At 45.4% G+C, this 13512-nt stretch overlaps 1 protein-coding gene across 7 annotated transcripts in view; it reads right to left on the minus strand.

Moving 5' to 3' along the window:
- The window catches only part of LOC138261381 (V-set and immunoglobulin domain-containing protein 4-like), a 206715-nt gene that overhangs the window by 56986 nt on the left and 136217 nt on the right, over positions 1–13512 (minus strand). Inside the window, exon 6 of one of the 7 annotated variants that reach the window (XM_069210339.1) lies at positions 7892–11076. The exons of 1 other annotated variant lie outside the window; for it this stretch is intronic. In XM_069210339.1, coding sequence (XP_069066440.1) covers positions 10854–11076 — 223 coding nt within the window. In that variant the 3' untranslated portion in view covers positions 7892–10853. Of the gene's footprint in view, positions 1–7891; positions 11077–13512 lie in introns of those variants that run through there. 5 more of the 7 variants (XM_069210294.1, XM_069210287.1, XM_069210278.1 and 2 more) reach the window with 5 other exon arrangements.

The following is a 13512-nucleotide window of genomic DNA, read 5'->3' on the forward strand; positions in this document are numbered from 1 at the left end:
GAATGTTTGATTGGTTCCGCATTCCGTCCATCCAGTTACGCTATCCCACAGCGTTGTGTTTTGCTTTGCTTTTGCCATCCTAAGTGCGCCGGGTATGCCCAGACGTGGGTCCCGGGCTCACTGTGCCACTGGATTCAAGCTAGCCTGGCTGATGAGGGGTGAAACCCCGAAACTGGTCCCAGGATGCTTGTTTCCGGTCCAGGGAGAACCTGGCCTGGCAGTTCGGGCTGGACTGTTCCCATGAGGAACAGGGTCAAGACTGATTTGCATATGGCTGGGTTCAAACTGGGGTGGCATGGTGAGCAAAATAATGGATGGATTAAACCCAGATCTGTGACTGGGGGTGAATGTTTGATTGGTTCCGCATTCCGTCCATCCAGTTACGCTATCCCACAGAGTTGTGTTTTGCTCAACCTCCATGTGACTGCAAGGGCTGTCTCCCTGCCTATCACTGTAGCTTGGCTGTCTGTAGACAAAACATAGCAGTGGTACCTGCCAAAAGAAACAGTTGTGATTTAGAAAAGTCTACATTTAAATATGAGCTAAGTCCCCCCAAGTGTGCCTTTGCAGCCCCCAGTCCAGTGTGTATACAGAGTATAAAAAACCTGGACGTGCTAATATTTACACTGGTTTGTCCAACAAGTAATTGTTTACAAAGTATTATATTTAGTGCATAGGCCACAGTGACTTCTTCGGTGGAGACTGCCTACTTATCACTCAAAGGCACTTTTATAAAAGTTTCCTACTTAAATGCTGGAGAGTATATTCTGCTTTAGTGAGATTTGTAAAACCAATACTGAACCATCAGCCAGTATTACAGTATTACATGTTCAGCTCCAAATTACAGTCACATTAAGAATGTATTCTTTTTGAAGATTTTTCACCGATCTAGTTACAAAGGTGACACTTATACCTTCTTTCTGGAAGTAGACAGACAAGAGTGCACTGGTTGGAAAATTGGGGAGAACAGTAATGGGTCAGATGTCCTGGAATGTGCGACTGGTGAGCGGTCAGGGCCATGAATATCTTCCATAAAGGGGTGTGGTTTTACTCTCACATTTACATGAAACAGGGCCTAGTATGAGGAAGGGTTTTGAACTGGTTGCTTCCTTGCAATCCTGTCTCTGCTCACAGTGTGGGGGTGGAGTGTAGAATCTTGACTTTGAACAACTCTGGATAGTTTGCAGGAAAGCAGACAGTAAATGCTGAAAAAGTGGGCAGGCGTCTGTTTAAATTATTTGGAGATTGGGTTAGAAGCTATCAATTACTTGTATTATTATTTGTATTATTTGGGGATTGGGTTAGAAGCTATCAATTACTTTGTATTATAAAACTAGGGCCCGTATTTATACTTTTTTTAGCGCCGCATTTGCGCCGCTTTTTGACGCAAAACGGTGCAAACCTACAAAATACAATGGCATTTTGCAAGTTTGCGCCGTTTTTGCGTAAAAAAACGACGCAAATGCGGCGCAAAAAAAGTATAAATACGGGCCTAGGTTCTCACTTTCTGCCTCTCAGATCACAATTGAACATGGGAGTAACCAAAAGAGGAACAAGAAAAGGTCTGCCTTCTCTTTGCTATCGGCTTAAAGAAGAACTCAGAGAATTCTGCCTCTCCTGCACCCTTGCCTTCAAAGTGCTGACGAGGATCCGTCCGGCTTGATCTCTTTAACCTCAAACAGACACAGTGAAGACTGTGATTCTTCTATGGAGGAAGCCAATTGCACATTTGTCTGTGAACGAGTCTGGACGTTATGAAGTCCTTCAGCGGCGACTGCCGCAAATCTCTCGGGAAGGGGCAGGTGGGGGTAAAAAAAACAACAAAAAAAAAACTTACTTTTCCGACGCCAGCCACCTTGCTCCTGTTCCCCCGCAGTCTCTGGGACACCAGCACAGGCTCCCCAAGTAATCCTGGCGCTGCCCTCATGCTAAACCTAGCAGGATTGGTCTGAGCAGCTTGGTCTGCCATTCAGACACTACATAGGAGTATGTGCAGTTTTTCCAGCCCAGCTGTTAAACACAGCCGGGTTGGAGAAACCTAAGTGCGCATGTGTGTTTGGCCGGCCTAGGATGGCCGGCCAAACACACATGTGCAATTTAGTGCACTCCACTCTCCCTCCTTCCTCCCCCCGCACATGCTGCTGGCTGAGCCAGCTGCTTAAAAATAAAACGATAAACTTTCATTTTATTTTTCAGCTGCTGGCTTAGGCGGGGGGTGGGAGGGGAGCTCTTTCGCCATTTCGAAGGAGCCACCCCTGATTAGCCCTTGTGGAACAAGAATAGTTGAGATTGCTCTCCAATGCTGAACCGAGGTCTGAACCCTAGAAGTCTGGCAGTCTACTAGGAGCCATCAGGAAGAAGCTATCTAGCACATTCAGAAAATGCTGACTTAAATGTAGCACAAAGCAATGCCAGAGAGGTCAGTCTCGCTTGAGAACCAATGGCTGCAAACTCCAGAAGACCCACTAGGAATGGAATCAACTGAATGTACCAGCGTGAAAGGTAACTGACTTTACCCCTGCCTCCCAGCCTCCTTGAGAGCTATTTTACTTTCACTTGTTTTTTTTTCATTTTTGGTGATAGAGTAGTCTCCAGTGGCCACTTTTGGTAATGCTCATAGACAAACTGACTTTTATAACACTGGTACTCATATAAGCTTTTTTGAGTTAACAACTTTTAAAACAATTATACCTGTGGTTCCTTTAATCGGAATGTGACCAGTTTGTGTCACTTTGTTTACAATCTTTCAACATTTGTCTTTTACTAAATTTATTTAGAAATGAATTGTGTAGGTGGCTGCTTTAGGGCACAGTCACTTAAGGTACAGCCCAGGTATTCCCAGGGAACTGTGTTGTGATATTGTATTATTGATCTAGCAGGAGACTATATTATTAGGCTGATGGCATCCCTTCTCCCAGATCTATAATGCAAAACCTCACCTGGCCCGTTGCTGCATTAACCTTCCTGTGCCCTGCATTTAAGAAGTCACTAATTCCATTTCTTTCGTCTATTAAACCATGATGAGTCTATGCTGCTTAGGTCAATTTCAATGTGTAAACTAGATTTTAAGGACTTGATGGTTCTGCCCTGCCAGAAGGGAGCAATAACACACTGAGCGTGGCGCCTTAAGGTTACTTCATAGACACAATTTACCAAAACACTCCTTACATCTCTTGTGGAAAATGTGTCAAATTTCAAAAAAATATAAACTATTTTTGAGTGTTTATAAAACAGACTTTCCCTGTGTCATGTCAGGCCCGGCTCCAGAAATCTGTGGCTGGGAGGTCCATGAAGAAGAACCAATGGGCCATGAAGAACATCTACTGCTTTAAGCAAGAACAGCTGTCTAATTCTGACAATTTTAGCAAGTTATGTATCTCTGTAATGTTCCGACTCAAGTACAGGACCATTAGCCATGCCCTGTGCCCAGTGCCAGATTTGTATTTGCAACAAGGCATGGGTGCAGACCACGCCCTGTGCCCGTGGCCCCTAGGCACAACAGCAGGCAATGCCCAATGGGTACTGGATGCAGGGTACTGAGAACCAGTACTGGGCTCCAGCTATTATCTGTACCAGTGTCCACCAGGCGTAGACATGTCCCATTGTTACTACAGTATATGACATGTGACTTATAGGGCGCTATGGCACCGCACCTTACCATAAAAAGTGAATATCATTGTTTTTAAAGTTTGAATTCTAATTATAATGTCCCCTGGATGATGCAGTCAAAACACATAGGGGCATATTTAATAAAAGTGGCACTGCACACAGTGCTGCACCACTTTTCTTGCACCCCTTAGTGCCCCCCTAACACCACCATGTGTGCACTATTTTTAATATACGGTGCACCATGGCGGCAATTTTTGATGCTAGTCAGGCACTTTGCAGGACTGGCATAAAAAATGTTAACGCTAACCCTGCAAAGCACTCAGAGGCACATTGTAATCAATGAAAGCCTCCTTTTAACGCCTGCTCTGAGCAGGCGTTCAAAGTGCTGAAAAAATTGGTGCAAGGAACAAAAATGTCACAAGGAAATCTCCTAGATTTCCTTGCGCCATTTCTTTGCACCCCCCCTAATGGGGGAAGGCCATCTTTACATATGTTATGCCTGGCGCAGGCATAATGTAGCACAAGGGGTGACAAAGTGGCACAACGCATGCATTGGGCTGCTTTGTAAATATGGCACAGCGTTTTTGACCTTCTAGCGCCACAATGGCATAAAATAATGACGCTGATGTGTCAGTAGATGAGCTAGGGGCTCTTGAATATGCTCCTTACTTCACAGGAGAAATGTCAAGCCTATAAATTAGATATTATTCATAATTTTTGGAAATTACAAAATCCCTGGGAATTACAGATTTTAATGAAGGATAAGGCTAGGTAGTATTTTAGTATAACAGAGCACACAGCAATAGGGCGTAGTAGTGTTTTAAATTTACTTTCCTATTTTAAAAATAGTAATCTAAAAAATACATACCTGATAACATGTTGTACATTTCAGCTGACATTTTCAAACATCTTGAATTATCATATCACAGGAACTGGCTACTGGCCTTGTAGAAGTAGGGATTTGCTAATTATAAACATTGCTTGTGCAGTACCCTGCTGTATGACTGGCTGCAGTAAACTGTATACTCTGCTTTCACTCAGGGGCCAGTGCTTAATTTGTAAATTAAAACGTCCCGGTGCCCAAAGCTCTCGTCTGAAACACGCCACTGATGCAATTAAATGTGCGAGCACTGAATACTGAGGCAGCATAATCCTGAAAACATCTCTGCCTCTCTAGCCCATTTACAGTTACTCTCTGCCCCTTCAGCTCACTCTTGCAGCTTTCTCTCTTTGTGAAGCTTTTTCGCTCCTCTCTTCTGTCTTTCTCATATGTGTCTTTTGCTCGCAGTAAATTCTTGACTCAGAATTATAAGTTCTGTCCCTCAAAAATAAGTGGCGGTGACCCGTCCTGGAAACCAGAGGGACAAATTAACCACTGCTAGGGATGCGCTGACTGACAGTAGGAAACCACAACAGCCACCGCACAACAGTTGGATAGTTCTCCTCTCCAACCAACAAAAGTCCTGCCCTGTGAATACCAGCATACACAGAATGGGAGGTACATTGCTAGTGTGAACTCATGAAGTGGCTGGCACATGCATCCTTCTGAACCTGTGCTGTGGGGGATCTTTACCACTACTGCACAGGCCTCTTTATTTTTACTCCTGTTATTTTCTTTTAAAATATTTTTAAATCTTTTATACAAATTTACAACAAACATTTGCAATGCAACGGGTCTCGCATTTGCTTGCGTTAGAGCTATTGCCACAAAAATGTAAAGAAAAAAACTAGCATGGTCGCGCTATGTAAAACCCAGCGCGAACGCGCTGCATGGAAAATAAAAAGATAAATTAGTGCAGAAACCAATCTGAAAAGATGGAGCCTTGTATGTTTTCAGTAGTTGGCCGGTGCGCTCGGGGAGGGCTAAACACCGGAAAAGTATGACGTATGCATGCCTTTAACTAATGTAATCAAGCAGATTTTGAAAAGCAAGCCCACGAACCAATGAAAGTGACAGGCGTAACATGGGCGTGGTTAAAAGCCCAAAGAGAGATTGCAACAGGTACGGATTACTTGTGCGCTCAACCCTAAAAATATGCAACATGCTAATTGTCGCAGGTCATACACCACTATAAAGAAACATAATACACTGTTGCCCATTATGTATTCTTTATGCATACAGGCATAGACATTATACTAGCAGGGGAAATTAAAATCCAGTTTTGCTAAATTTTAAAACCTTTAGTTAAAGGTCACAAAATTTCAAATAGCCTTCTTGGATGCATGTGTGCCAGCACAAGCCATATTTGTTGAACTCTCAGCTAAGATTTCATAGTTTGGATGAGGATTTTTTAAGTCTATTTTAGAGCCCTATTCTGACATGGGTTTCTTCACACTTTCCATATCAGTCCGACTTTACTTACCTGAAGTGTGTAAGACCACATGGGTCTTCATTGAGCCCTATTTTATTTAATGCATAACTAGCGTCTCTGGGGGCACTGATCGGGCTCCTAGATGACTCTTACTTGCAGCCTTTCAAACAGCTTCAGCAGCCTGGTTGTCAGCTAACACATTAACATGGATCTCTGAGAAGACAGAGATGCTTATCGCAGGAGGACCACCTCCCTTCCGTATCAGGACCGCAGCTTGGTGGTCCCAACCTCCTGCTGGTACACAAATAAGTGAAGAAAGAAACATAGCCATTATGTTTGCTTCAGGCTGAATATTTACTTCCCTCATAAGCATCGTGGTCTCTACCTGTTCTCTCCTCTTGGGAATGTGGATGAAAAAAACTCCCATTTCTCCATACTCATGGCAAAAGCCTTGTTATTCAGGCGACCATCTCAGCTAGGTGATATTATGGAAATGCCATTTGAATAGTCTTGCCACATCTTTGATCAATACATTTTAGATAGCCCAAAACCTGGTGATTCAACTGCTTGGGTCTGAGAATAACTGGATCTATATTGTACATCTCTCAAGGCTGCTTTGGCTGCACTGGCTCCCAGTAGCCAAGAAAGGTTATTTTATATTGTTTTGAATGATGCACAAAGACTACCAGACAGATGGAACATTTTTACACCCACAGGAATCTTAGGCCTTGTAACTAGGCTTACCCAAATGTGATATTAGATAACCCAGTTCAGGCGTCCGCTACTTCTGTTATAGAGGGGGTGGGTTTGTGGAACTCGCGCCACCTCTCTTCATGTTGAAATTAAGACAATCCATCTTTTAGCAAGGGACCTAATCCCCATTTCTTCAGAATTCAAAGATGTCACTGTTAGACTGGGAGTCATGGTGCCAAGACACCCTTAGGATATTCATACAAAAGATGATTAAGTTAATTCCTGGATCATGTTAAAGTGCCAATTCCTAAAACCTGAGTTCAACAAATTTTGTCGTAGTTTGGACTCTTGCTCTGAGCAAGACTGCTGGTCTCAGGATTACAGTACTTTCGTTTGTAGGTGACTAAGGTGGTCATTCTGACCCTGGCGGTCAAAGACCGCCAGGGCGGAGGACCGCGGGAGCACCGCCGACAGGCCGGCGGTGCTCCAATGGGGATTCCGACCGCGGCGGTAAAGCCGCGGTCGGACCGGCACCACTGGCGGGCTCCCGCCAGTGTACCGCCGCCCCATTGAATCCTCCAAGGCGGCGCAGCTTGCTGCGCCGCCGAGGGGATTCCGACCCCCCCTACCGCCATCCAGATCCCGGCGGTCCGACCGCCGGGATCCGGATGGCGGTAGGGGGGGGTCGCGGGGCCCCTGGGGGCCCCTGCAGTGCCCATGCCACTGGCATGGGCATTGCAGGGGCCCCCGTAAGAGGGCCCCTACATGTATTTCACTGTCTGCTGCGCAGACAGTGAAATACGCGACGGGTGCAACTGCACCCGTCGCACAGCTTCCACTCCGCCGGCTCGATTCCGAGCCGGCTTCATCGTGGAAGCCTCTTTCCCGCTGGGCTGGCGGGCGGCCTGAAGGCGACCGCCCGCCAGCCCAGCGGGAAAGTCAGAATTACCGCCGCGGTCTTTCGACCGCGGAACGGTAACCTGACGGCGGGACTTTGGCGGGCGGCCTCCGCCGCCCGCCAAGGTCAGAATGAGGGCCTAAGTCTCTTCCTACAACTAGTTGTTACTGTTGTCCAAACCTTACCGGCTTACTAGTAGTACCTCACCAGGAACACAATAGTAAAAGGTGATTTGTAGCAGTCGCTTACGCATGGACTCAAAGTAAGATCTCTCAGGGTTGTCGTGGTTAAACGGAAATGACCCTTTTCTCACAGATTTATTATGTCTCATACAAACAAAGGCAATAACACAGATGCAGTGAAGTTATAATAGTTTTTATTCAACATAACTGCAATTTGTGATAAGTTGCATGAACTGCAATGATTAGGATAATAAATATACCAAGCAACAGTATTGTGAAGAAGAGAGTCATTGTTAGAAAGACTCCCACCATTGTGCAATATATGAAAGAAATATATGTATATATATATATATATAAGATGGAATAAGCCCTAATACCCTAAGGAGAATAGGTCTAACCTCCTACCTAAAAGGAGAGCTGGGTTCGTTAAACCTAATCTGCCAAAGCCGTGCCCATGAGAGGAGCCCCCAACCCTCGTTACCTTGGAATGAGGTCTCTATCTCAGACTCCGCAGGGACACGAAGACTGGGTCAGCGTCAAGATGACTGCAGCATCGGTATCAGCGATGGTGGCGATGCCCTCTGGTAGGAATCCCTCTGATTATCTGTCTAAAATTGTGTAGTATTTAAACAGATCTACAAGGTCCCCTGACATAAGTGTTATTCATAACAATAGATAACAGGCATGCTTGGGACGGCAATTAATATCAACAATCCCTCAAGCGTATAGAGAGGGAAAATCCCTAAGTGTGAATGCCTACTGTATGTTTGTCTTTCGTGCTTGATCTTGACGCCTTGGCGCAGTGACACTGATAATAGAACCCATAACAAGTGGCCTAACTATAAACAAGGCCGCCATCTTAACGGAAATAAATAATTAAATGGACTAAGACAGAGCAAGCTAAGTAGGTTAAAAGTCACTGGGTGACGGGGGCACGAGTTTACAAGCCTACGGCTAAGCTAACTCCTGTTATCCCGTTAAAACAAACTAGGATTCACTACAATTTCACAAAACTTGACATGTTCATATCATCTGCTTGACTGATGGACACCTTAGTAAGAGTAAGAAGTGCTTTTTCCATTTCATAAAAGCACTCTAAATGTGTTCAGGACTTATGTACAGGGTGGGTGTTCACAGAAAAACACTAACTTATATTGAATGAGTGTCATAAAACATGACATAGCCAGTACTCCACAGCCCCAATACCAATGCGAGTTCTGCAATTTTTCTTTCTATTCCAGTACCGATCCTGAAAGATCAGGTACACCAGTCCACAGTGCTATAGACAGCCACAAGAATGTGGCCATGGAACTTTCATACTCATCATGGCAGCCTTTCCTGCTCTAAAAGAATCCTCACCTCATCCCCTGGCAGCCCCCCCTCACCAGCTTACAGCTCACAGGGAAAATGCCAGATTGGAACAATGGACAATCTCACATTGAGCAGCGGCCGCTGCCACAAATCTCAAGGGAAGGGGGAGGGGGTGGAGGGAGGGAGTACATAGGGGGAACAAATTAAACAATATAAATGTATTTTTTAAAACGTACCTGTCTCTGCTGCCGCTGCCAGACGCCTCGATCCTCCTCCCTCGATGGTGTTGGTTTCCCAGCAGTTCCTGGGACACCAGCACAGGCTCCCCGCGCAATCCTGGCACTGCTCTCATACTATACCTAGCATGAGAGCAGCGCCAGGATTGGTGTGAGCAGCTTGTTCTGCAGCTCAGACAGTGCACTGGGGTCTGTTCAGTTTCTCCAACCTGGCTATGTTGCACAGCCAGGTTGGAGAAACCTAAGTGCGCATGTCAATTTGGTCAACCTAAGACGGTCCGCCACACTGACATGCGCACTTAGTGCACTGACTCCACTCCTCCTCCCCACTCCCATGGACAAGTCACTCCCCACCCCTCCCCGGCACATGCTGGCTGAGCCAGCAGCTAAAAAATAAAACTATACTAAAATGTTGTTTATTTTTCATCTGCCGGCTCAGCTAGTGGGTGATGCTACTTCACCATTGTGAAGGAGCCCCCTGGCCTTTAGTATCCGGACAAAATGAAAACGCCTTTCTTGAAGAAGCTGGTGCACAGTCCACTTCATTAACTTTCTAGAACATATGGAACTGAGCCTTATCAAATGCATGTACAGTTGGATAAACAAGTCTAAATTCATTCTAACTAATGTATATTTTAAACAATATAAAGTTGAACCTACAACTGTACAATCACACCGAGGTGTGTATGTTTAGAACAATGAATGTGTGTTCACAAAAACAAATGTACATTCGAAAAGTATCCACAGAACATCAAATCAACAGCATCCAGCTTAACATGCACTTAGTGAACTGACCATTCAGTTTGCACAGGCTTGGCCTTGATTAGGAAGACACAGAAAAATAATTCCTTAACGTGTGCTATGTTCTGCTGCTTAGGCGATGTAGCTCACCCAACTCACGAGGAGGTTAAGGATATTATGGCTAGAGAGTACACTGAACACAATGAAATGCACTGAAACTAAACACATAAAAGTGCTACAAAAAATCCTTAACTCGGTGTTTCAGCCTTCCAGGGTGGGTAAATTGAGGGTCGCAAATTGGGAAATAGTAACATCTGTTATTTTTATAGCACTTACAATAGCCAAAAGTGTGATATTTGCAGCTACACATAAAAGGCAGTTTTTATTTGTATTTAACATATTTTTAGCATTGTGCAGCAGGTAAGGAAATGTTTGGAATTAATAAACCTAACCACCACTAAGTATGTTCTTATTGTATGTACATCTTAATATGTTTTTTCTTGGTCAGGCAGAATCTTTCCCAGTTTGTTTCTGTAATGTCACTGGTTTTGACGTTTAAGTAGGTCGTGAGAGGTCCTTCATTTCTTGAGCTAGAGTCGGGGTGTCGCAGGATACCCCGCTGCCTATATGTGCATGGAACCTGGTTCTTCCCTCCGGCTGATTTCACACCTGCAACAAGGCCCAGCCATTCACCTGAGAGTTTAGCCAAAGAAAGACGACTGCAGGCCCGAGTGCAGCATTACAAAAACAACCAGGCGTTTGTTCACTTGTGAATGGCCTTGGGTGGGTCAGGGGGCTCCTTTGGGAGGTCCTGGTCCACCTGCCCTCCCACCCCCTCCCTCCCAGAGCAAGGCGTTGTCCTTCTTCCGTTTTATTCCTGACGTGGCTGCATCAGCAGTTCATATTCATTCTCTGGTTTGCGCGATATGGCCTGGTATTCACTTTCCTTCGCCGTCATCAGCTGATATTCGTTCTGAGTCCTGGGCATTGCTGTGGTGCGGTTCTGGCCACTGGTTTGGTGGCATCCATTGCCCTGGGGAGGTACGTTGACTGCGGCAGAGTCCTGGCTTGCACGTGCATTCAGAGCGTTCATGCTGCAAGAGAAATGAAGGCGGGTCAGCCATCGGCAACGTGGTCGATAATGCATATTTATGGTTCAGTCTACAGCCTTTCCATGTATTCCCAAAGAAAACCACTACATTCACAGCTTCTTGAAGCACAGGGCAGAACGCCCAAGTGAACGCACACAATAGTCATCGTGTGGGGCTCTTGGGGCTGAATTGCTGGAAGTTGTATTCAGTATTGTCCTTTACTAATATACAAAAAATTCCTTGTATCATTTCGTAGTGCTGCTAAATTGTCACCATTTGGCATGAACCCTGCTTCTGAAGACACGGGGCTCGATGTACGATGGCCTTACGAAGTCGCAAACAGCGAAAATCGCCGTTTGCGACAAGCAAAAAGGGTTCATATGATGTACCATCCCTATTTCACAAGTCGGTCGCAATTACCGACTCACAAAATAGGGATTTGAGACTCGCAATTAGGAAGTGATGTCCCTTACTAATTGCGATTCGCAGGGGGATGTATGACTGTTTTGTAACCGTAATTGCGGTCACATAGCAATTGCAATTACCACCAATTTCAAACTGGTGGTAACCCATTCGCAAACAGGAAAAGGTCCCAATGGGACCCATTCCCCTGGCACTGATAGAGGTCTTAATCGCCCCCCTCTCCTTCCCCCTCCCCAAAGTCCTCCCTCACCCTCCCCCTACGACATACACACACCTACACGCACAGACACACACACGCATTCACACATGCATACCCACATTCACCCATGCATGCATACATTCATACACACACAGCAACACACACTGACAAACATACAAGCACACACGCATTCACACGCCACAACATACACGCACACTCACACCCATTACTGCATACACGCATTCTACATGACTCACACCCGCATGCACACATACATAAACAGTCACACCCACCTACACACACACAACACCCCCCACCCCCCTCCCCTGTTGGAGAACCCGACTTACTTGCTTGCAGGGGGTCCTCCAGCAGGAGACGGGAAGCGGCGCTGCTGCCAGCAGCAGCGTCCACCAGTGAAACACCTCCAGACTTTATCATGCGTCTGGCAAATTATGACGTAGCCGAAATTCCGCCAGCCTTCCGGTGGAATTCCAGCTACGGTCATAATTTGGTGGACGGCAGATAGCCATGGCGATGGTCTTTTGGAGGTTGTCGCCTTTAAGGTAGGCGATTTTTAACACCAAGGTTAAAATGAGGGCCATAATTTGTTTATAGCCCCAGGGAGGTGGCGGTCCCTAGGGCTGCAATGTCGGGCCCAAGCGGCCCCACCTTACAATTCAAATTCATGAAAGCTCCAGGGAGGTGGTGGTCCCCGGGGCTCCGGGGGGCCCAGGTGCCATCCACGGCATTATATTCGCAATGCCCCCAGGACTTGGCCCTCAGGATTATGAAGAGCGGGAGCCTGCACTTCATTTTAATTATTAATTTTTACTGGATCTGCCGCGAATCGCTGTGAAAATTAAAAACAAATGCCTTTTAGCCCTGAGGGGTTCCCTTTGGGACGGCAGTACCAGAGCTAAGGGTTTAGGGTGTCAGTACCCTGGGCCTTTTTGTTTTTAGGTCAAGCGCGCAGGCACCTTGACCTTTTGTAAGTATTGTGGGCTTTTAACCACACCCACCTCACGCCCATCACTTTCACTCATTTGGGGGTTGCCGTTCAAAAATCCTTTGTCATCATTTGTAAATGCTTTATATTTATCCCTTCTTGGGGAGGTTTTGTTACCACCTTGCAGACTGACCCTGTTAGATGGATTATTGCATGATTGATGATATGTTTGACTGGTAGCGAACTTCTTTTTCCTTTTGTGTCTCTTCTTTGCATTCTTGCTCATGCGGCCATGGCACTTTACATCCACTCGCTTATGTCAACTAATCTTTTACTTTTCATTTTCAATATATGTGGCAAGAAAAGTCCTGTTAGGAATTTACAACACCAATAGCTCTAACTGGAGCAAATGTGAGACCCATTGCATTGCAAAGGCTTGTTTTTATGTGGAGCTGAGTCCCAACATGGCTGCCAACACTTCGTTGTTGAAGTGTTGACAGCCAATCAGATCTCATCACAAGATCAGGAGGGGTTGATAATCCTTCACATCCATATATATACAAATTTGGATTTCATTTAATTTCTCAAAAACTACTGAACAGATTCACATCAAATAACAAAAAGGGCTCTTTCTGGACCAAGAGCTACCTTTCTCCCACATTTGATGTAATTTCTGTCCGATGGTTTGGGTGCTATCACTGTTCAAAATCCCTATGGAAAAATGAATGGGGAAAACATGTTTTAGGACCCCTACTTTTTCTCTGCCCCAGCTTGACGGATCACCCCGAAACTTTCCACACAGTAGCTGAACTGAGTATTGTATTTTCTTGGAAAATTTTGTGAAGATTCATCATATATATATTTCACTCCT

The sequence above is a fragment of the Pleurodeles waltl genome, chromosome 2_1, assembly GCF_031143425.1.
Source record: "Pleurodeles waltl isolate 20211129_DDA chromosome 2_1, aPleWal1.hap1.20221129, whole genome shotgun sequence".
In the NCBI taxonomy this organism is placed as follows: domain Eukaryota; kingdom Metazoa; phylum Chordata; class Amphibia; order Caudata; family Salamandridae; genus Pleurodeles; species Pleurodeles waltl.